Source organism: Rhincodon typus, chromosome 10, assembly GCF_021869965.1.
Source record: "Rhincodon typus isolate 14 chromosome 10, sRhiTyp1.1, whole genome shotgun sequence".
Classification (NCBI taxonomy): domain Eukaryota; kingdom Metazoa; phylum Chordata; class Chondrichthyes; order Orectolobiformes; family Rhincodontidae; genus Rhincodon; species Rhincodon typus.
In genome coordinates, this window is record NC_063341.1 from 24,925,945 (window position 1) to 24,951,547 (window position 25,603).

General features: G+C 39.0%; 1 protein-coding gene across 1 annotated transcript in view; it reads left to right on the forward strand.

Annotated features, from left to right (window-relative positions):
* The window catches only part of hmcn1 (hemicentin 1), a 578,667-nt gene that overhangs the window by 99,382 nt on the left and 453,682 nt on the right, over positions 1 to 25,603 (forward strand). The window contains exon 5 of the mRNA XM_048602072.1: positions 21,261 to 21,432. Coding sequence (XP_048458029.1) covers positions 21,261 to 21,432 — 172 coding nt within the window. The remainder of the gene's footprint in view (positions 1 to 21,260; positions 21,433 to 25,603) is intronic.

Genomic DNA, 25,603 nt, shown 5'->3' on the forward strand with positions numbered 1-25,603 from the left:
TAATTTTAAATTGATCCATGGGTGAGTACCCCTGTCCTATTGGGTCACTTTCACTGGGTGAAGAAACAGAAGTTATAGCCTACAGAGACAAAACTACATGGTTCAGGTAAAATTGCTTTCCAGATTGAAAATCTACTACAAACAACATTGCAACTCAAAAGGATATAAGATAATAGAATATATATCATTCAGATCAAGGAACCTCATGCTTAAGCATGCAGGTTGATATAGCAGAAGGAGTTCAACTGTTTGCAATGGACAGTGAAAAGGATAAGAGAGACAAAGTTGTGCCAAGTCTGTCCAAAGACAAACCCATCAGAGAACAATTACTTCATGAACATATAGTTGTTGAACAACCAGTCAAGAGGAAACCAGACCCATGGCAGAACCCAAAAAGAAAAAAAATCTGTTGAGTTTAGCAATGATGGCACAAGAAATGTTTCTCATATGGCCAAGCATAACCTGTGGCCAGCAAACCAAAATACGCTCAAACAAATTTGACAAGAATAGAAGACTTACTGAGAATGTACTACCATTCATTGATATTGTGTTGAAGGATAACCAGCCCAAAAACACAATGAGTTCACTGAGAACACACGTTGAGCACCAACATTGTAGGCAGTCATAGGCAACTTACTAGTGTATGACACAAGACTAGTTATTCCATCTTCCCTGCAATGATCCAGGAGATTCTGTGATTAATTTTCCTGCAGACTTTTACCATTCCCCAGCTTTCTGACATCACAGGGCTGTAAGAGAAGCCCCTGATTTGGAGTTGTCACTGTCAGGTAGCCATAAGCACTTGAAGGAGAATCTAAAATCAGGAAGTCTTGAGAAAAACAAATGTTGTGAAAGTTCTCTTTATTCAGGATTCTCCTCAAGGCTCAAATCATGAGTATGATGGAGTGTTCTCCCCTTAACTTAAGCAACAGTTAAGGAACTCAAAACAGTGCAGCACAGAGCAGCCAACTTGATTGGCCCTCCATTCTACTATATTAAACACTCACTTCCTCTGGAACTGATGTATGGGGCAACACTGCAGAAACTCATTAAGCCTCCTTCAACTGCACTTTTAAATCCATAATCTTTACCATCTTGAAGCCCAAGGGCAGCAGACACATGAGAATACACCACCTGTGAGTTCCCCTCCAAATCACTCATCATCCTGATTGTAGTTACTTCACCTTCACTGGATCGTAAATCTGGAACTTCCTTCCTAACAACAGTGTGGTATATCTACACCCCACAATTTGTAGCAGATCAAGATGACAGCTCATTACCACCTTCAAGGACAATTTGGGATGGGCCGTAATTGCAGGGCTCGCAAGTGAGACTCGTATCCTAAGAACAATTTTTAAAAATGTGGCTCTGAAAAAGAACTAGGGGCTTTCTTGCTTCCCTGTACTCCTGCTATTCTCCTTTTCCCGTCTTCCACATCTTCAGTTTCCTCTCCCTATGTTCATCCTGGTTTGAAGTATAACAGCTTGCTTTTTCTGAGGAATATATCTTAAAGGAGGGATGAGGTGCAGTCAAACCAAGAGGAATATTATTGATCGAGGCACAATCATGACACTGCCTAAAAACAATGCATGACAGTCCCTCTAGAATGTGCAGAGGGTCATTTTAAGTCAGAAGGGCCAGCAAAAGTATTTATATTCACACGTCACCCAAGACATCATGAACTCCGTGCTCCAATGACTGGGCAACTCATTCATGTGACACAAGCGGCACATTCCTGTTGTTTCCATTTCATATACTACTTCTTTATTAAATGATCCTTTTTGGCTATCTTCATTGTTTCAGGCACTAGATGACAGCATGGATCTTCATGAAACTCTATACAGTTGTTTTTAGGGTGGGACTCAGTGAGGAAGCAGATGTTCGTGTGCAAATGTTATTGTTTCTTCCATTGTAATGGTCCATGAGGTGCCTGGCTCTCCCAGTGAGACAGAATGCTGAGTAGAGAGCTCCTAAGATGAGGGAAATGGAGCTGTGTGCAGACTGAAATGGTCCACGTACTCATTAATTTGGGGTAGGCTTGTTTTCATTCAGGGATGGTGATGTGAAGCTGATGTTGCCTTATCTTGTATAACTTGAAATTAGAAAGGAGTACTGTGACAACTGGGAGATGTAATTTAATTGTGGAAGAATAGGAAAATAAAGTTGGCAAACCAGAACTTCATGATCAGGAGTTGGATAGTGATGAACTTCGTTAAATTCTAATGTAACATTAAAATACTAAAATATGATAGAAATGTTCTCAGAGTTAGTGGAATGGAATGACGGAAGTGATTGCTTCATTCCTCCCCAGAGTGGACATGGATTCAGATCCACAACAAAGGAGCCAAACCGAACAGAGCCATGAATCCTCCAACACAAATTCTGATTTTCAGTTGAGCACAACAAACAGTAGGCAAACTGTACATGTTTGTTCACATACTCTCATCTATAACAATTCCCTGATTTAAAAATGACTTAAAATTCTTCAATGACTTGTGGAGCCTCTAGATTGAAAATTTCAAGATATGCACTGCTGAATATCTGACAATGTCATTATGAAAATGTATCTCTGACTTCATAGGCACATTGTTATTAACATCAGTGCAAGGTGGAGGGGTGTCCTCTCAGGATAACATTCATCAGAAAAACTGCATTCACGGGTCGGTGCAATATGCTGTCTGCTCCTGCACAAATATGTTCGTGCATAGGATGACTTCCAATCTAGTTTCAGGAATTACACTGGTTGTTAAAAAGATTGTTGGACTTGAAATGTACAAAAATAAAGTAATTTTCTGTGGTGAGCTTAGTTTGTAACTACTGTACAGATACAGCAACTTTATGCCAGCCAATGCAATTCAGTGACAAGCCAATTAGTAAGATGCCAGTTTTGCAATACTAACAGTAGGGTGGCTCATGTCAGAAAGCTGCTTTTGGATTTCTGCTTTTAACTGTGTACCTGCCCCTGGCCTGAGTTGTATAATTTCCACATAAGTAACAGCAAGCACATTTGCCTCACCGTTATTTTGATAGCAATGTCTGCTCTACTAGTGTTTGTTGTTTAATACTTGAGTTGCCACCCTTTCTATCTGAGATAGAAAACTATCTTTTCAAGCTATGCAAATAACCTAGACTGACTGTGGCATTTTGAGGGGAGAACTGTATCATTGCAGGTGCCATCTTTTGGTTTCGAATATTAGATTGAGACCCTGTTCATTGTTCAGATTGCTATAACATCTATCATGTTACTAATTGGAAATATTCAAGGAGTTCTCCTGGTGTCTTGACCAATACTTAGTTCTTATCAATACACAATCAAAAATTCAATCTTTAATCATTTGCTCATACATGGGACCTTGCTGTATGCATTTTGTCTACAGTGTTATTTATATAACAATAGTGACTGTGATGGATTCCCTGCAATTTCATGATGTTGTGAAAATGAGGCATTTTATATAAAAGCAAGTTCTTGTTTCTATTTCAAAAGAACAAGAAAATTTGATTTTTGCCAGGAATTATAACCGCTGATTGTTGCATGAAATTTTAAGTATTTTGTTGAGGTGGAATACATCAGAGTCACTTATTACCCAGTAAATGAATACAACATTTTGAATTATGATGAGTCAAGGTACGTTGAGGCCCAACCCTTCCAAAATTTGCTTTCATTGTACTGTTCGGGACCTATATATTACACAGGCAATGTGTTGCTGTAGATTCTGTTGACTTTACATTTTGCCTAATTATTTGGTTCTGCCTGCACTTTGCCACAGAAGCTAATTTCTTCTTAGATTTGACAAATGATTTAGTTTGCTGAAAATTATGGTCTAATTTACTGTTTTATAAAGTCATTCAAGGCAATTTTCCGCAGGGTATGAGTAACTCGTTGACACGTTTGATGAATGTTTTCACAATTTTAGCAATTATGGCAATTTATCACTCTGTTCACCATTTGCGTTCTAGATTCCATGTTAATTACTGCAAGACATTTTACGACGACTGACGTATCACCAAAATAAGAATACAGACGTGGGGAAAACATGTGGATAAGTTTTTGATTTGCCCAGGCTAAATAATCAACAACTTGATTTGTTAAAGTTAGAAATTATGGGTTTGATTTTCCTAATTATTTTAATAGGTAGTACATGACATATTACTACTCTCTAAGAAGGAAAACTTTTCAGCAGCTTTTGCGAAACATCATTACACATAAAAATTAACCAAAACCAGGTGATTCCTTTAATAAAAACTAAATATGGCTTGGTAGACAATTCTGCATTTATCAAAAATGACACTTTTCTTATTATCAAATTGATTAATTGTTTGAATGGTTGTACCATTAACCACTTAAGTATCATTACAACAGTACATATTGATAAATTGATCTATGGAATCAATTTCTATGTGAAAATAACCATAGATCAGGAACAGGCTCTTTAGCACACTATGTCTGTACTGACTATGACAGCATTCTAAACTAATCCCATCTGCCTACACATGGTCTGTATCCCTCTATTTCCTGCCTGTTAAATGCCTCTTCAACATTTCTAATATATTTGTTTCCATTACCTCCTGTGGCATCATGTTTCAAGCATCTGCCACCCTCTATGTAAAGAAACTTTCCTTGCACATCTCCTTCAAACTTTTCCCCTCTCACCTTAAACCTACGCCTCCTAGTATTTGACATTCCCACCCTGTGAAAAAGTTTCCGTCTATCCGTCCTCTCCACCCGTGTCTCATGATTTTTATATACTTCTGTCAGATTGCCCCTCAGCCTCCAGTGCTGTGGCAAAAACAGTCTAAGTTTGTCCAACCTCTCCTTTATAGCTAATGCATTCCAATCCAGGCAACGTTCTGGTAAACCATTTAGAAAAAGATTTTTTTGTGACTATACTAAAAAGGTTAGAATAAGATGAACATTCATCAATTGGGACACTTCATTTAAGAATGATAGTAAATACATAATATCTTTTATTTCCCCTTTTGGCTCTGTCCAAATCAGAATTAATTCTACAAATATCCTAATGACCTCCAAATGCTGTGTTAATCGTATATTGGAGATATTGCTATGATAGACAGTTTCAATGTTTATCTGTCTCATAATGAGATGAAATAACAGGGTCTCCAGTTGAGCATACAGTATCCCAGTGTATGCATCAAGTATCCTCCAAATATGTGTTCCTCTGAAACTGCAATCTGCATGGTGGATGCTGGATTAAAAGCCATTTTAAAGACATGAGAATTGAATATATTCAGATAAGATGCCAATTGTGGAGAATGATTAATCAATTATCCAGTTGTACAGAATTCCTCTGCCTTCAACAAGCCTACAACAATCGCTGTGTTTGCACTGAGAATTTATTATCTCTGTTGCTATCCTGATGGAATTGCTTGGTTAAACTTTGCCAGCTGTGTAAAACATCCAAAATGACTGGCCAAAGTGGAAAGGGATTTCCTCCAGTCTCAAATCTGTGCATCATGTGGCCGGTAAATCATTTAGTACTGTTTCTGGGGTTTCCTGCTTTCTTCTACTATCCAGTACCTCCACTATCTGCTTAATAAGTTTCATTTCAAGCTTTACCTCCAGTGAGTGATTTTTTTTTGAGGTTGCCTCCCATGGCCTTAGATTAAGACAGCTTGCATCTGATGCATCAGCCAAATTTTCCCACTGACCTCTTCCAGCACCTCACAGGAATTCCTGTAGTTTGGAACATACTATCAACTGGTCCAGAATTGTAATTTATGGTGACCAGTGAGGTGAACATTGAGTCAGGAGGTGACCAGAGAATGCAATAGAGCTTCAGTGGCAGAAGGGTAGTGGTTGGTGCAGAGATAAGAAACCTTGCTGATTTGATTGTGAATAGGTCCAAGGTTTGAAGCTCACCCAAAGTTCGAATAGAATACCAAGGTTGCAAGTGGTTGCCCATGTGTAGTTCAAGGAAACTGTGATTCATCCAACATCTGATGTCAGATATAAAAAGCCTGATAAAACAAAAACATGTGAGCAATTGAGAGTTGTGGTGAAAGGTCAAATCTACTGTTACTAGTTCTGCTGTAGGCATTCCCTCTGTCTTGGCATCACCACATTCATTTCATTCAGGTGCTTACCATTATTACCCAACATCTAATCGTATGATAACCTAATCCAGATATTGTAACAGTAAAAGTTACATATTACATGACCTGAATTCTGTTACTGCACATGAGAAAGGCAGAATGATAAACACTTTAGTGAAATGAAAATAAATGTGAATTATTTTGTTTTACAATTAGTAAACTTTTATGGTAAATTTCCCTTCAATTTGACTTGTGTTAAGTAAATCTCAGTCATGTAGAAAATAAAGTCTTGGTGCAAGTATAGTTCACTTCTTATCATAACTTTCCTGAACAAACTTTTTCTAGTCAGGAATGATTTCCTTCCTAGGCCTTCTTGCACTGATACCAGGACCATATGTAAGGTTATCAAAAATATAAGAGCAGGAGGCCATTTGGCTCCTCAAGTGTATTCCAACTAGCTAATCTGACCATAATATTAAATTAACTTTCCTGCTGCCCCTTACAACTCTCAATTCCCTTGAAAATCCAAAATCTGTCTACCTCAGCCCTGAATGTATTCAGTGACATAGTCTCCATTGCTCTCTGTAGAAACAGCAATTGGATTGCAAAGACTAACAAGGCTCTGAGAGAAGAAATTTCCCCTCATTTCTGTCTTAAATGAAAGACCTCTTATGAAGCCCACAGTTCTAAATTACTCTGACAGAAGACATTCTCTTAGCATCTACCCTGATCGGGCCGCCCCAGATTCTTGTACATTTCAGTAAGATCACCTCTCATTATTTTAAACTACATGAATGTCAATCCAACCTACTCAATTTTTCCTCATATTACAATAAATTGCTTTTGTACTGAATATACATGATCTTCCATAATTCAGCGAAATCCAGGTCCCAGAAGACCTCACCTTGACTTTGTCAGAACCCTTGCTGATTTTCCTTTTTTTTCAAAAAGATCATTATTGGTTTGGAACTGTGAACTGAGCTAAGAGATGAAAGTGACCTTTGGATTGTGAGCAGCAACTTTTTTTTTATAAAGAGAGAAACCAACAGCTATTTGCTTATGAGGCCAGGCCTGGATGTTAATTGCTGGTTGATTCTTGTTCAAATAATGCTCTAGACATTCCAGTTCTAGAAATACATTACGTTCAAACAGATGGCTGATGTCTGAAAGTTAACAGGCCTCAGAGAGACATTGACGCTAACACAGAGAAACCAAAATTTGAACTGATTTTTGAACTATGTTTAGGTCAGTAGAATTGTGGCTGCAAAAGCTATACGACTGAGGTCTGATTGCTCTCTGGTTGTCCTCTCATTATCAATTATTGAAAGTACAAAGAATAGAATCTCAATTATAAGAATTAAGTGGATATACCTTGAAGCCTTGAAGCCTGAGATAACATGGTGTTGAGCTGGATGAACACAGCAGGCCAAGCAGCATCATAGGAGCAGGAAGGCTGACATTTCGGGTCTAGACCCTACTGGAAGCTAGTTGCATTCAATAATGTCATGAGAAACCAATAGATATAGTCCCATCTGCCTGTGATGTTATGGATCATTGAGTCTGCTTAAGCAAACTGGCCAGTTACATTTAACTTTTTCTTATGATTTATCCCTTAACTGCGTCTGTTTCTGTCTGTCTTTGTGTGAATGGGGGCTAGAGTAAAAGAAGATTGGGTATAAATCATAGATATTATTGGATTACCTTGTTGCCTAATTTTGCTAAATCTACTGTGTTATTAGTAAATTGTTAACTCTTTTACTTAACCTATAAACTTGGTGTCTGGTATCAATTATTCACGAAGTCTGGTACTGGTTATTCAAAAAGTCTGGTTAGGGGTCATTGGGGTCAATTTTAAGGGTCATTGAATGTTTTACTGTGCCGGAAATACAGGGTTAGGGAGGGTGATTTCATTTGTTTGTCTGTCTTCAAGTCATAACTTATACCAATCACCACCTTGTTCTTGTACTCTATTGCTATTTAACTAAAGCCTAAGATACAGTACGCTTTAACTGCTTAACCTGTCTTGCCAGTATAAATGATTTATGTGCACATGCAGGTTCGTTTGCTCCTGAAACTCTACCCTTGATTTTATAGTGTATTTATGTTCTTTTTACCAAAATAAATTACTTCACATCACTCTGCATTGAACTTATTCTGCCCATTCGACCAACTTAACTTTTTTTTTTGAAGTTCTGTATACATCTCAGAAGAACATAAGATGTAGGAGATGTAGTGGGCCATTCAGCCTCTCTGGCCTGCCTCCCCATTGTATAAGATCATGGCTGAGCTGCCCCAGACCTCAACTACTCTATGTTTCAAAAATCTTTTCTCTTTAAATACTTCCGGAGATCTAGCCTTCATAACTCTCTGGTGTAGAGAATTCCAGGTATTCACTGTTCCCTTGGAGAAGAGATGTGCAAATGAACATTAGCTTCTTCTATAACTGTGCCTGCTCCTTGGAAATTTCCTCACTAGTGGAAACATCTTCTCAACACCTACCCTGTCAATGCCCTCAGCATCTTGTACATTTCAATAAAATCCCACATCATTCTTCTAAACTCTAATGAATAAAGGCCTAATTTACTTTGCAGTTCTTGATAAGTCAACTCCTTTGTCACAGGAATCAGCCTAGTGAATCTTTTGTTGAACTGCCTCCAATGTCAGTTTATCTTTTCTTAAATATGAGCATCAACATGATACACAATACTCCAGGTTACTCTTAGTTTACAACACTTCTAAATTTTGCACTGTATGCACATTTTGAAGTTGCACCCTGTACATTAAGGTCTTTATCGTTGGTATGTGTCAGGAAGAGCGAGGATCCCCACACTGACCTTTCAGGAACTCCACCACAGCCTTCGCCCACTGACCAGAAAGCATCCAACAACTATATATCACTCAGCTAATTTATATCCATGTTCCTACTGTGTGTGGGTATTTATCACATAGATTTTGGAAAGGAATGTCAATGATCCAATAGTTATGAATATGATACCAATTTTTGAAGTAAGATTGGAAAATGAAGTATAAAAGGAAAACTAACTTACAATTCATTTTCATTTTTGTCATAACTTAAACCAATTACTTCCTTGTTTTTATACTGTATTGCCATTTTAATAAAGCCTAGGATACAGTATGCTTTATTAACTGCTTAACCTGTCTTGCCCCTATTAATGACTTATGTACATATGTCTATCCATATTCTTTCCACCAAAATAAATCACTTCACATTACTCTGTACTGAATTTCATCTGCTATCTAGGCAGCCATTAGGGAAAGCTCCCTATTAGATGTCTTGACAGGTTACATGGAATTGGAAGAAACAATTACATTGTTTAAGTAACCAAGGTATTTTGACCTGGATAAACTAGTAGAAATGAGACTGTGTGCCCTAAGAATTTTCCAGGTTTTGGACACCAGAGGTTCACAAAGTAGGGATCAAGACCTCAAGTGGATTGCTAAACTAAAATTTTGGGTCACGCGTTCTGAGGCAGCCATGGTTGCCACGGAGTTCTGGTCAAGTTTATATCAGCTGTGTTCTTCCTCTAACAGGTCCCACAATCTCTAACTTACTGAGGCGTTGTGAAAATTTTCAAGCTGAAAATGGGGTCTCAGTGAGAAGATGTTTCAGAAGTACTTATTTAGCAGATTTGAGTGGATGGTATGGGGAATGGGAAAAAAAAAAGTCCTGGCGAGGATATCCCCTCTCATACCCACTAGATGTTCTTCCTGTCAAAACAATATGGGAAAATACATAACCTTCTATGATTTAACATAGCTGCAGACAGGAGGCAAATGAGAGAAAAAAATGGTATTGGGGTGGCACAGTGGCTCAGTGGTTAGCACTGCTGTCTTGCAGCGCCAGGCAAGTGGGTTCAATTCCAGCCTCAGGCAACTGTGTGGAGTTTGCACATTCTCCCCATGTCTGCGTGAGTTTCCTTTTGGGTGCTCCAGTTTCATCCCAAAGTCCAAAAATGTGCAGGTTAGATGTTAAGTTGTTTGTAGTGTCCAGGGGGTGGATTATCCATGGTAATATGTGGGGTTACAGAGATAGCATGTGGGTTTGAGGCAGGGTGAGATGCTTTTTGGAGGGTTGGTGTGGACTCAATTGGCCAAATGGCCCCTTTCCACACTGTAGGAATTCTATGATTCTGGACAGCTTGATAATTCCAATTTTGACCACTTTGTTAACAGAACCACAACGACATTGGGAGAGTGATTATAAAGGCTCCATAATTTTTTAATCAAATGTCCTAATGTAAAGACTATTGCTAGATTACACTCTCATTGGCTGTACATACATTTTCAAAAATGTTTATGTCTAGAAATTTTAGAAACGTGCATGTGTGTATCATAAATTACCTTAATTTAAAAGCAGCCTGAATCACATGTGATCTGACAACAAAAAAAGACTGTCATTTTGAGAGTCATACTTTGACATTGTGACTTAGGACAAACCGATACGTGACACTCTTTGTTTATTGCAGAACTCATAAGTGTAGTGCATCTATGATAGTCCAGAAACCTATGTCCGCTGCTACTTAAATTGATTGTGTCACTTATTCAACACTAACACATATTTCTACCAGGCCTTTAATACAGTAAAACTTGTTAATATGATTATCAGGCATATTGTAACATGAAATTTATCACTGAGCCACATAAGGTGATACTGGGGATGTTTGACTAAAGATTTGGATGAAGTGTTAAGTTTGAATGAGTGCCTCAGATGAAGAAAGAAATGGAGAGGCATAGGATTTAAAGAAAATTCCAGAGCTCAGGGCCTCAGTAGCTATAACCTGACCATCAATATTAGAATAATTGAAATCCAGGATGTTCAGGAAGCCAGATTTTGAGGGACACCAATACTGCAAAGGGTGTGGAGCTGGGAGAGATTACGGTGATAAAAAGGGACAGATTATGAAAGGAGGTGAAAATGAAGATGAGAATTTTAAGTTTTGCTGAACTGGGAGTCAGTGTAAGTCAACAGGTACATGGCAGTGATGGGTGAATGGAACTTGGTACGAATAAGGACCTGGGCATTAGAATATTTCATTAATTTAAGTTTGCAGAGGAAGTGACTCTACTGTCTTAGATTAATAGTTTTCTGGTATGACACTTTGTGCACCAGCCCAATTCTGATCCTGCCAATGATTCACTGGCAAACCACTACCTCGCTACAGTACCTACAGATACCTACAGTATCCATCACTAGAATGCAGAAATAGTCAATGACTTATGTTTGGAAGACTATGAAGCAGCTGAAAGGTATTCAAAGTGAGATGATTGCAGATTATATTTAGAAATGTTTTGCCTGCTTTCAGTAGTAGCGAATTCCATTGGCTCTGGGTCTGTGGGTGAAGATATATTTTCTCATTTCAGTACTAAGTGGTTTACCCCATATCCTTAAGCTGTAACCCCTGCTTCTGGACTCCCACGTCATCAGGTACATCCTTCCGACATCTACCGTGTCTAGTCCTGTGAGAATTTCCAGGTTTCAGTGAGATTCCCCCTCATTCTTCTGAAGTTGAACAAATATAATCCTAACTGATTCACTTTCTCCTCATATGTCTGTTCTGCCATCACAGGAATCAACTTGGTAAAGCTTTGCTGCACTCCCTCTGAAGCAAGATCATCCTTCTTCAGATAAGGAGACTAAAACTGCGCACAATATTCAATATATAATGTACAATATATAATGCAGCAAGATATCCCTACTCCTGTACTTGAATCCTCTTGCTATGAAGACCAAATACCATTTGCCTCTTGACCACCTGCTGCACATGAATGCTTATCTTCAGTGACTGGTGTATGAGAACACCCAAGTCTTGTTGGACATTGCCCCCCAATTTATAGACAATCAGATAATCTGTCATAACAAGGTGTAGAGCTGGATTAACATAGCAGGCCAAGCAGCATCAGAGGAGCAGGAAAGGTGATGTTTTGGGTCGTGACCCTTCTTCAGAAATAATCTGTCATCTTAGTTTTGTTCCCAAAGTGAATAACCTCCCATTTATCTACATTGTAGCATCTGTCATGCATTTGCCCACTCAGCTTGTCCAAATCTCACTGACTCATCTCTGTATCCTCCTCACAGCTCCCAATCCCCCCGAAAAAACTCTGGCTTTGTATGAACCGCAAATTTGCAGATATTACATTGTGCTCCTCATCTGAATCGTTAATATATATTTTGAATAGCTGATGTCCAGGACTGATTCCTATCAGTGCTCCACTAGTCACTGCCATTTGGAAAAAGACCTATTTATTCCTACTTTTTGTTTCCTGCCTGCCAACCAATTTTTAATCCTTCTCAATACACTACCCCCAGTCCCATTTGTTTTACTTCTACATGCTAATGTCTTACAGTGAAGTCCCACATAAGCTTCTGAAAATCCAAATATACAGCATCCAGTGGGCTTCCCTCATTGACTCTACTAGTTACACCTTGATGAATTCTAGTGGATTTGTCAAGCATGATTTCCATTTTCTAAATCCATGCTGACAGTGTCTGATCTTGCCACTGTTTTCCGAGTGCTCTGCTATCAAATCTTTTATGTTGGATTCTAACATTTTCCCTACTATCAATGTCTGGTTGACTGGTCTATGATTACCAGTTTTCTCTCTACTTATTTCTTTAAATAGAGGCATTACATTAGCAACTCTCTAATCTGCAGTAACTGTTCCAGAGTCTATAGAATCTTGGAAGATGACCTATCTTGGAAGATGATACATCTATTATTTCTTGGACCACTTCCTGAAGTACTCTGGGATGTAGACTATCAGGCTTTGGGGATTTTTCTGCCTTTGATCCCATCAATTTCCCCAACACCTTTTTGCTACTAATGCTAATTTCCTTATGTTTCTCCCTCTCATTTTACCCCTGTGTTCCCCAACATTTCTAGTATATTATTTGTGTCTTGCTTTGTGAACACAGACCCAAAGCATGTATTTAGTTGATCAGCTTCCTCCTCCCCCATGTTTATTCTTCCTTCTAATTTCCCCTGTTTATGGCTGTGTGGCACCTTTTGAAATTCACTTACCTATAGAAACTTTTACAGATAGCTTGCATGGAAAATAAACTTGCTCTCGGACTCATCGTTTCTGTTTCTCAATCAACCCCTTTGTCAGGCTTCTTATTTTTTCTAGCAATTTGTATGCTTCTTCCTTGTATCTAATACTTTCTCTAATTTCCCTTGTAAGCCGTGGTATAGCCACCTCTCCCATTTTACTTTTGCACCAGATAGGAATAAGCGATTATTGCAGTTCACCCATGTGCTCTTTAAATGTTTGCCATTGCCTTTCCACTGTCACCCCTTTAAGTAATGTCCTGCAATCTATCATAGCCAACTCATGCCTCATGCCATCGTAATTTTCTCTATTTAGATTCAGGACCCTATTCTCAGTTGAGCCTAGCCTGAGGAAGGCAACAGTAATTCTCTACTGACCAAACAATAAGATAAGGGCCGTATCAGCCACTCCAAGCTTGTAACAATGCCATGCTAAGCAAGTTTACAAGTGGCTTATGATGCATGACAATACAAGTAGACCATTGGTGATTCTTGGAGTAAACCTATTTATTTTTGGAGAAAAGGACCAACAAATACTAAACTACATTAACTCCATTTACTTCCACTTGGTCCATAGTCTACTATGCCCTGGCATTTTAAGTGCACATCCAGATGCTTCTTAAATGTTGCAAGAATACCTGCCTCCACCATTCTTTCAGGCAGCGTGTCCCATATTTTTGTTGTCATTTGGACGAAAAAGGCTTTCCTCAATCCCCTCTAAACATTTTACTCCTTATCTTAAACTTATGCCCTCTGATCTTAGACGTGTCTGCCATGGGGAAAAGTTTCTTGTAATCTACCCTATCTACGCTTCTCATAATTTTGTATACATCAAAGATGTCCCCCATCTCAACCTCTTGTGCTCCAGGGAGAACAAAGACAGCTTATCCAGTCTGTTCTCATAACTGAAATTTTCCATTCCAGGTAACATCCTGGTGAATCTCCTCTGCACTCTTTCCAGTGCAGTCCTGTCTTTCCAATAGTGTGGTGACCAGAACCGCACACAGTATTCCAGCTGTGACCTAAACAATGCTCTATAAAGTTGCAACAAGATTTGCTTGTTCCTGTATTTTATGCACTGGCTAATGAAGGCAAACATCCTGTATACCAGCTTCACCAGCCTATTTACCTGTGCTGAAACCTTCAGTGATCTATGCACTTGTGCCCCAAGGTCCCTTTATCCTTCAGGACGCCCGAGGGACGTACCATTTGTGTGTAAATCCTTCCCTTATTAGAGCTCCCAAAATGCAACATCTCATTCTTATCAGGATTAAATTCCATCTGCCATTGTTCTGCACAATTTAGCAACTGATCAGCATCAGTGTGTAACCTGCGACTATACTTCTCACTATCAACAATGCCAACAATTTTCATGTTATCAGCAAACTTACTAATTATACCTTCTACATTCACATCCGGTTTGGTAATGTGCATAACAAACAGCAAGAGCCCCGGCACCAGTCCTTCTGGAACGTGGCTGGTCACAACCATCTAATCACAAAAACAGCCCTCCCTCATCTCCCTTTGCTTCTGATTGCAAGCCAATTTTAGGTCCAGTTTGCTAACTTGCCTTGGATTCCATGCGCTGTTACCATTTGGACTAGCCTTTCATGTGGGACCTTGTCAAAGACCTTACTGAAATCCATGTAAATCACATCAATTGCACTACCTTCAACAACATATTAAATCACCTTTTCAAACAACTCAAATCCGTCAAACAGGATCTCCCTCCAACAAATCCATGCTGACTAACCCTGATCAATCCCTACCTTTCCAAATGTTGATTAATCCTGTCCCTCAGAAATTTTTACAATAATTTCCCTACCACTGATGTCATACTAACTGGTCTATCTGGCCTGGCCTGTCCGTGCTGCCCTTGAACAAAGGAATCACATGAACCATCTTCCAGTCATCCAGTACCTCACCTGTGGCTAGTGAAGTATTAAATATCTCCATCAGGGCCCCAGCAATCACATCCCTTGCTCCCATAGCAGCCTGGGTTACATCCCATCAACCGTAAGGATTTATGCACCTTTATGTCCCCTAAAACATCTAATACCTCCACCCTATGAGTATTAACAATCCCAATCTCTAGCTACAATGTTTTTGTCCTTTTAGAATACAGATGTGAAGTATTCATTTAAGACATCACCCATGTCCTCTGGCTCCACACAGAGATTGCCTGTTTGGTCTCTATTTGGTCCTACTGTTTCCCCAGTAATTCTCCTGCTTACAATACACTTGTAAAATGTCTTGGGGTATTCCTTAAACCTATTTGATAAAGATGTTTTGTGGCATCTCTTTGCCCTCCTGATTTCTTTTTTAAGTGCCTCCCTACGATCACTCTACTCCTGTTTTAGTGCTCTGTAGTACCATATGCTTCCTCCTTTTCTTTATCAAACTTTTGATATCCCTTGACCTAGAGTTCTCTAGACTTGCTGCCCTTGCCCTTCACTCTTTGGGGAACCTGCTGGCCTTGAACTCTCAATGTACCACTTTTAAAAAAACTCTCACTTTCCATATGTAGACTTAACTTCAAGTTACTGCCTCCAGTCTGTTTGCTATATCCTGTCCACTGATATTGAGTCTTCGTTCATTCACGGGATGAGGGCGTCGCTGGCTAGGCAGCATTTATTGCCCACCCCTAATTGCCCAGAGGACAGTTGAGAGTCAACCACGTTGCGGTGGGTCTGGAGTCACATGTACGCTAGACCAGGTAAGGAAGGCAGTTTTCTTCCCTAAATGACATTAGTGAACCAGATGGGGTTTTCCCGACAATCGACAATGGATTCATGGTCATCATTAGATTCTTAATTCCAGATATTTTATCAAATTCAAATTCCAACATCTACCGTGGCGGGATTCGAGCCCGGATCCCTAGAATGTTTTCTAGGTCTTTGGATTAACAGTCTAGTGATAATACTACTAGGCCATCGCCTAGATGGGGCCATCCCCAATTTAGACACTTTATTTCTGTACTATCCTTTATACAAGGACTTTGAAACTTATAGAGTTAAGGTCACTGTCCCCAAAATGGTTACTAACTGATGCTTCAATCACTTGACTGGCTTCATTCCAGATTCCACCTAGGATCATGTCACGCACTGCCCTGTTTCTAGTTGGGCTATCTACATACTGGCACAACAAGCTCTCTTGGATGCCCTTGAAAAATGTCACTCCGTCTAATCCTTTCACACTAAGGTGATCACAGTTAATGTTGGCAAAGTTGAAATACCCTACTACTATAACCCTATTTGTCTCAAACCTCTCTCTGATTTCCATACATATCTGCTCCTCCATCTCCCTATGACCATTGTGAGGCCTGTAGTATAATCCCAGCAAAGTGATCACTCTTTTTTTATTTCTAATCTTTATCCAGATGGCCTCATTTGAAGAGCTTTCTGAGTCATTCTCCTGTGTTGCTGCAGTGATGTTATCCTTTATCAGTAATGCATAACCCACTCTTTTACATATTTCTCCATCATGCCTGAAACCTCTAAAGCTTGGAATGTTGAGCTACCAGTCCTACTCTTCCTTTGACCATATCTCAGCAATTGCAACGATACCTTATTCCTACCTGCTCCTCAATGCTCTAAGTTCATCCTCCTTAACAGCCAAGATTGCATTAAAATCGTTACAATTTAGTTTTCTGGTCCTCCCATATGCCTTATGGCATGTCTTCTCTGTCTGCTGGACTGTCCTAGTATTCCTTCTATATCTGACTGAACCTTTCTCCCAGCTCTACATCTACCCTGTGCCCCACTCCCCCTGCAAAATTAGTTTAAAACCTCACCAATAGCATGAGTAAACCTACCAACAAGGATTTTGGACCCATTTCCATTCAGGAGCAACACATCCAGCTTGTATATGTTCCATCCACCCTGGGACATTGCATAGTGAGTCCATCCACAGCTCAAGCTGCACCATGCAACCAATCAGGAGCTACAGCTGAACATGCTTCTTGTGTAGGTGGTCAACATCAACACTGGAAGTGTCCCGGATTTTCACATATTGCAGGAGGAGCATTCCACAGGGGTGGGTTCTACTGCCATTGTGATCTTTACTAATTGTAAGCAATAAATTAGGAATAAATTACTCAACCTTACCCATTACTCACCAAATCAGATACCTCTCATTGTCGCTCTCACATTTGCCCTCCCTTGTGCTCTGTCCGTCTCTGCCTGTCTCGCTCGCACTTGCGCGCTTGTTCTTCCTGCTGGCACTTGCGCTCTCGCACTCTCTCTTTCTAATAAACTGTAAACTCCAAAATAAGGACTGTACTCTACTCTCACAGTTCCTAAAATTGGTTCCAAAGCAGCCAAATACCTCATTGCTTTCCTGTGATATCATCCTGATTGTTTGTTCTTGTTCAGTATGAAGTTTTTTTAAAATTTTTATCACTCACTGCTCACTACAAGTTCCTACCCGACAAGCTTTGCTCCAAGACTCCAGTTCCCAGTGAGTGTCTCCACAGTGTGAAGTAATCACGTAAATTAGACTGGTCTAGATGAAAGAATTATCCCTGAACATGTGACAAATTATCAGACTTGGGATCTGAGAGAAGCTAGGGATAAAAAAAGGCCACTCAGCTTGTCAAAGTTTACTCCTCAGTGCACTGAGTTTCCCCTTACAGCAGCTTGATGTGCTGTCCTCAGTGGTAGTACCTGCTTTTGGAAATGCAGGATTTCTTCAACAACCATTTGGACGAAACTCTAATAAATAGATCAATTACTAGAGTCAACAGTTGCTGATCCATTACTGTTAATTATGTGTCTTACTGATGTCTCTTGTGTCTACATGATGTCTCTTGTATTTAAATGTTTTTATGCCTGAGTGCTGAATGCAACATGACTTTCTTACCTTCTTTGGAGAGAATCAACTCTGACTGACAAATGATTTGGGAATAAGTTTGTAATAGAGGATGAAAAGTGGTCGTTTGGATCAGTTTATGTTGCCCTTACTGTCATGTACAAATCGAGCTAATCTTCGCACAGGATTTTTTTTAAGTCAAAGTCACAGCCAGTCCTTAGCTTTAATGTGTGTTCTGGTTTGACTAAGGTGTATCTGCACAAAGTCAGTCCTGGGCTCACGTATCATGCCAGTGAAGTAATATGCTGTGAACGCAGAACTGTTCCTTCTTGTTTGAGGCTTGGTGAGAGGAATTATAAGATGTTTGGGAAAATGCAACAAAATTCATTTGGTAATTCAACAGTTTGAGTGGTGGTTTTGGCGTTAATGAAGGTTACATGATGATGATGACTTATGCTCATTTATAGATTGATGCTGGTTACTGGCGATTTTCAATTCATAAGAGGGTGAAGAGATATTAAGTTTCATGTTATAATCAGGATAACTTGAAATGTTATAGGACATTGTTTAATGGACTGTGCAAAATTCTCAGTTGGGGGTGGCATGCCATTCGTAATCAAAACATCCTTACTACAGTGAACTGTACTGTAAAGGAAGGTTTGTTCAATGTTGTTCAGTGTAATTCATAGCAGATGAAATTCAAGCTCAGTTTGAAGTATATTCATGGAGTAGCAGACATAAGTCAGACTACTCCTAAAAGTAGTAAAGGTACATGTCTGGGCTGAAATCAGTTTAGAATTTACAGAAAGGAAGTAAGCTTATTGATTTATTAGCTGAAATCCCTTGATGTGATCTTGACAGTTACATAAGGATTACACCAATATGTGTATTTCTGTGCTCTACGTTAGGATTGTGGATTCAGTGGATGAATTGTTAGTAAGCAAATGGAAGACAAGCACACTGTTACTCAGTGCTATCCACTGGTAATGTGGCTTGGAGTGTGCAGGCTAATCCTGACCATGTTCTCCTTGGCTCCTGATCAAAGGTGTCATTCTTGTTTTTTCAAAAAAAATCAAAAATAACCAGTAACATTTTATCTGCATTGGCTTTTAAACTCTTAGGGTATGGATGAACAGCGACTAATGTTTTTCTGTTAAGTCTAACACCGATTGCTTCTTATTTTCCTAGGTGGTACTTCCTCAAATTTACATTTAATCCCATCTGTTCTTTTGCCTTCCAATTTCAATAACATATCAGAACCATTGGTTTCTCTCTACCCAAACCTAATAGCACAAACAAATCCAACACTTGCCTCCCCTGTTAATAAAACGCCCACTGACTGTAATTCAGGTTGGCATCTATTTAGAAATTCTAATTCAATTTAATTCTTTAATTCATTCATGGGAAGTGTGCGTCTCTAGCTAGGCCAGCATTCATTACCCATCCCTAATTGCCCAGAGTCAACCACATTGCTGTGGGTCTGGAGTCATATGTACGCCATACCAGGTAAGGATCACAGTTTTCTTCATTAGTGAACCAGGTGGGTTTTTACAACAATCGACAATGGATTCCAGATTTTTTAAATTGAATTTAAATACCACCATCTGCCGTGGTAGAGTTTGAACCCAGAACTCCAGAACGTAACTTGGGTCTCTGTATTAACAGTCTGGCAATAGTATTGTTTGGCCAATGCCTCCCCTATAGCATTGGAGTAGGTATGAATCTCATGAGGCAAAATGGATATTTTTTTTTCCATTATAGTCAAAATTTGAATGAGATATAATTATATCAACAATCTTCACGATGTCATAATAATATTATGCATATAATTGACAAATAAGACTTGACATAAATTCTGTCAAATTTTGTGTTTGCAGTACAGATAGATATTATGTCCTTCCATGAGCAAGCCACAACCTTATCAAGTACTGTATTTATTCTAATATAATCAGTTTTCTGATGTCATAAAACTATAGCTGTATTTCTATGCAGTTGATGATCATGTTAAGTGCAAAACCATTCTGGAATTCAACAATTGTCATGCAGTTCTTGGACATTATGCATTTTAATTACAGTGATAAAATATAAGAGAAAATATTATTTGCGTCATGGAGCAAATCTTGTTCGAGTCCTTGAAATTCAGTCGACCAGGTTGCACTAGAAATCATTAGAAATGGAAACAGGAATTTGATATCATTTATAAGTAAGATGAGATAAAGTGCTAACTCTCAACATAAGTGCTGATGATTTCAAAATTTAACTGTCTATAGGATTGTGCAAATAAGCTGTCAAAATGGCAGTTATGAAATTGAATAAAGTTCTAGAAACAGTGAAGATACTAGTTTCTGAGCAGAGTTGTACAAGTCACGTACACTTCTGTTCTACGTTTGGTTAAAATGACATTAAATGTTTTTTCTTCGTATCTTTAATAGTGTATTAATTAATGGTCTGCACAAATTCTGTTCCTTAGCAATGAGCACTTTCATTGTCACTGGATTTTTATGTGCAAAATTTCACATCTTTAAGTACCAGGTTGTACTGGACATGAGTGCCTTCACAGAATTGCTTATAGAATATTGTATATTGCTTAAATCATTTGTTGTATTAGTAGTGTCAAAGTACGTATCTGATTTTTCTGTGATCTGTGTGCTTTACAATTTGTGAAGTACTTTTAAAGAGTAGACATTTTTGTAGAGCAAACCACTGCAGACACATTTTGCACCTAAGGTATCATGGAAGGCAATGTTATAATGACTAGAAAACCTGTCTCAATGATGATAGCTTAGAGATTCTAATTGATAAAAAATCCAATGCTGCTCTTCATATTTGTCCAGCTGAGAGGATGGGGATCATCCTAAAGACTGCAACTGTGAAAGCACAGCACTCCCTCAGTACTGCATTTGGCTGTCTGCTGAGATTTGATGCTTAAGTTTCTGCAGTGGGATTTGAGCCTATTGTCTTGTGACCCAGAAAGGAAAGTCTCATGTAACACTGGCAAGTGTTGCAATTTATCGTACTGTGCACAGAGACTAACTATTGTGAATCCCTTTGATGAAGCAGTAATCCTCAAAATTAGTCAATTATATATGCAGAAAGAAATTTTTTTAACATATTCTGGTTTATTATCAAGCAAAGGACTTGATTTGTGAAGTACATTATATCCATTTTTATTTATGTTTTCCTCTTTGTAGCACTTAATTGATCAACATAAATTGAAGAACCAATAAAGAAGTTAATATTGGGGAGCATTGTTTTATTTCTTTCCTAGTAAATTTCATGTTGTCACTTTCTGTTGGGAATGTCAATCCCATTATCTCATGTTTTCATTTGCAGGTTTTGAAATGGGTAAAAGAGGCAGTCCAGGCATCCAAAGTCCACCTGCTTTCAACAGACCATGGTGCACAAGCTATAAACATCTGGAAAATCCCCTTTGATCCAAGTCTAAAGGAGGTCACGGTGTCTCTGAGTGGTCCTGCCCCCTTTATTGAAATTCGTGATCCTGCAGGTATGGTTTTCAAGCATTAATGGTAATAATATGTAGTTACTGGTAAATCCTGGCAGTTGTTGGTAGCAATCTTCTTGTTAATGTTACAAGATATTGGCATTCCTTTGTCAATATCATTGCACATCAGAAAGACAGCATTAATGCATTTGGTGAATATAGTACAAAGCAGGCCATTGTCTGTCTGTCTTGCTGTTTTATTTTTCTATTTTACTCCAAAAGATAACTGTGTTCAAACAGAATTCAAGTCCATACAGTTATGAGTTTTATTTCAGTTCACCACATTCAATAAAAATCACACCCTACTTATTACTAGCTCATCATATTTATAACCAATTCAAACCAAATTGACTCTTAGTTAATATATCCATTAGCTGATTTCCCATTTAGGTCTCCACCTGCCTTTTGGACCATAGTTCCTTATCTTAAAGGAACTATGTTAGATACGTTGATGTATAATTAAAACAAACAAATCTTACAAAAAGACAACAGATTGCATTCCGAGTTGGTTTTTCTTTGCACATTGAAATGCCCTTTTCCAGTAAGTCCATCAGTTTCTTAGGACTTGCTGTCTTTGTTGTAAATAAATCATAGCTGACTGCTTTTATCCTCTCTTTATCTTGGGCATTTCTCTGTTTTAAAACTGCAATATTGATCCTCAATCTGAAGAAGGGTCCCGACCCGAAACGTCAGCTTTCCCGCTCCTCTGATGCTGCCTGACCTGCTGTGTTCCTGCAGTTCCACACTGTGTTATCTCTAATATTGATCCTCAATATTTTTTGATTCGCATTTCGATGAGTGTACATCATCCCATCATAACATATTATCAATATAGCACTCAATGCTGCTGAATCTGTTTTTAGAATTTCTTCCAACATTGTTGCTGAGATAAATACCGTATTTACTGTCACACCATGAGTCTTTGCTGCTGAGGTATTTTTATGACACTTCTGATCATTTTAGCTTCCCAAACTAAAGGGTAATATTAACCTCCCTCTCCCACAAGAGAAATTGTAAACCCTCCTGCATTTCAGAGCTCATCACATAAATTTGCAGAAGACCAAAAGATATTGGAGCAAAAACAGACCATCCAACCCACTACGCAATGAGATCATGGCTAACCTAATAATCCTTAATTTCACTTTCCTGCCTTTTCCCCCATTACTCTTGATTCATTCACTGATTAAATATTTGACTATTTCAGCCTTGAAATATACTCAATGACCCAACCTCTGCAGCAGTAAAGAATTTGACAAATACACTACCCTTGAGAAAATTCCTCCTCATCTCTGTCTTAAATGGGTAACTCTTTATTCGGTGATTATGCTCTCTGGTTCTAGACTCTCCCAGAAGGTAAACTTTCTGTATCTACACTATCAAGTCCCCAAAGAATCTTCAAATTTCACCATCTTTTTTTTTTCCTTTATTCATTCATGGGATGAGGATGTCGCTGGCTAGGCAGCATTTACTGCCCATCCCTATTTGCCCAGAGGGCAGTTCAGAGTCAACCACACTGCTGTGGGTCTGGAATCCCATGTAGGCCAGACCAGGTAAGGGTGGCAGTTTCCTTCCCTAAAGGACATTAGTGAACCGGATGGGTTGTTCCAAACAATCATGGTCATCATTAGACTCTTAAATCCAGATATTTATTAGATTCAAATTCCACCATCTGCCATGGTGGGATGCAAACCCAGGTCCCCAGAACCTTATCTGGGTCTTTAGATTAACAGTCCAGCGATAATACCACTAGGCCATCACCTCCCCACGGTCATCTGGCATGGCAGGATTCGAGTCTGGGTCCCTATGACATTAGCTGAGTTTCTGGATTAATAGTCTAGCAATTATACCACTAGGCTATTGACTCCCCAGTTTCACGTTCCTGGTTTCTCCCTGGTGGTATGGAAATTTTAAAACACACTTTTAATTCTTTTCAATACATTGCTTGAGTAATATTTTTCACCTTGGGATTTTTCATAGTTGTGCTTACATATATTCAAAATTGTCATCTGGCCTTGTTTTGGTGCTCAGCCTTTTCAATTGTCCAGTTAGAATTTGCAGTTCCTCCAATTCAGTTTGGAAGCCTCTGTACCTTTCTTTGAGGCCCTAAATTGACTATTAGCACATAGCTAACATTTTCAAGACAAGATTGTTGACACAAAGTGACACTTGATCAATTCTGCTTCATTTCCAATCCAATGTACTTTGGGCGGCACGGTGGCTCAGTGGTTAGCACTGCAACCTCACAGCGCCAGGGACCGTGGTTCGATTCCACCCTCAGGCAACTGTCTGTAGGAAGCCTTTTTGAAGAAATACTTCTGTCTGAAGTTGGTCTCCCTGCAGAAATGCAGCTTTAATATCAATTGGTCTACACACCCCCATCCAGGTTTGTGATTGATACAACAATGGCTTGCTAGGCTATTTCAAAGCGAAATTGACATTCAAGACATTGTTTGTGGCTCTGGAGTAGCATGTAGGTGAGAACAGGTGAATATGGCAGATTTCCTTCTCTGAAGGGCATCAGTGAGCCAGATGGGTTTTTCTGGCAATCGACAATTGGTTTCATGGCTACCAGTAGATTCATAATTGCAGGCAGTTTTGTTGATTTTCAAATTCCACCATCTGCCATGGTGGGATTTGAACCCTTGTCCCCAGAATATTAGCTGAGTTTCTGGCTTAGTAATTTAGTGATAATATAACTAGGCATCACCTCCCCTTCACCCAAAAAACTATCACACTAAACAGACTTTTACAGATTAGAAAAGTCACAGCTGAACTATTGCATATTTGTCTCTTGCAGTCACTGCATCTCAAGTACTTCACAATATGTAAGATGCTTTGTGATGTGAGAAAACAAATGCACATCTTTATTCAATAACATTTGCTAGGGTCCTAGAATGGGCAGCCAAATTATATTACAATCTGGCTAGGGATCAGTAACCTTTTCTTCCCCCCAGTAGACAAAGTGAGAGATTTAGGGGATGTACTCAGAGATTAATGCCAAGGATTCTAGGATTTTGAACAATTAACTTCCACTACACTATTTTAGAACTGTATTACCTCCTACAGTACTTGTATTCTAACCCTCCAGAATTACCATGTAGAAAATGTAGTTAATAAACTGAAATCAAACATACTGCAGTGTACTTTAAATAGGAAATCTGATCAAGATAAATCCAAAGGATTTCTCAGCAATTCTCCCGAGACATTAATGACATGATTGGTCATGAAATCTCATTAAACTTCACAAGGGCTGATCAAGCCTGAAACCCCCTCTGAGTTATTCCTTCATGAATTGTGTCATGGAGCCCTGATCAGAATCACCTGTCAGAAATGCAGACCTCCTTATTTTCATAGAAAAACGATTGGTGTGGTAATTTGGCTGAGATTGTCACTCCTCAGAAAATCCAGGCCAAAGTGAATTCTGGGCAGGTTCACAGAAGGTAAAGTTGCATTACTTCAGTGGATAGAAATTCCATTGGCTAGTTCCCTAAGGCAGTATACATTGCATCTTTTCTAGTTTGGGAATAATCAAAGATAAATTCCTTAAAGGCAATTTTTAACTTCAGTGGGATTATTTTGGTTGACAGGTGGAATGTATTCCACATTCACCAGGTTGGTTTTTGGCAGGAATCTTGGAATATAGTGGAGCCCAGACTTCATTTACATACCACCAGCAGATTGCATATTGAGCTAGTCAACAAATGAGCACAGAGGGAGGAAGATTATCCCTACCTAGTTCTTGCACAGCCTTACATTGCAAATTAGCATTCTGTTGGTCCAGGTGGAGTATGTTTTGTTCCTCGTGGCTGCAAGAGAAAAATAAACTATAACTGGTGAACAGCCAGCAGTCATGATACATGTTGATATCAACAACATGGGTTATAAAACACAGCAGGCCCTGCAACAGAATTTAGAGAGTTAGGTAGTAGATTGAAGAGGAGGACTACTAAAGTTTTAATATCTGGATTACTTCCAGTGCCATGTACTACCGAGTAAGGGGACAGGAAGGTAGATTGAATGAGTGCATGGCTAAAGGGATGGTATATGAGGTAGGACTTTAGATCTTTGGATCATTGGGACAGTTTCCACGGTAGTTGAAACCTGTACAAGCACCTGAACTGGAATGGGTGCAAAATCCTTTGCTCATGCTGTTGGTGAGATTTTAAACTAATTT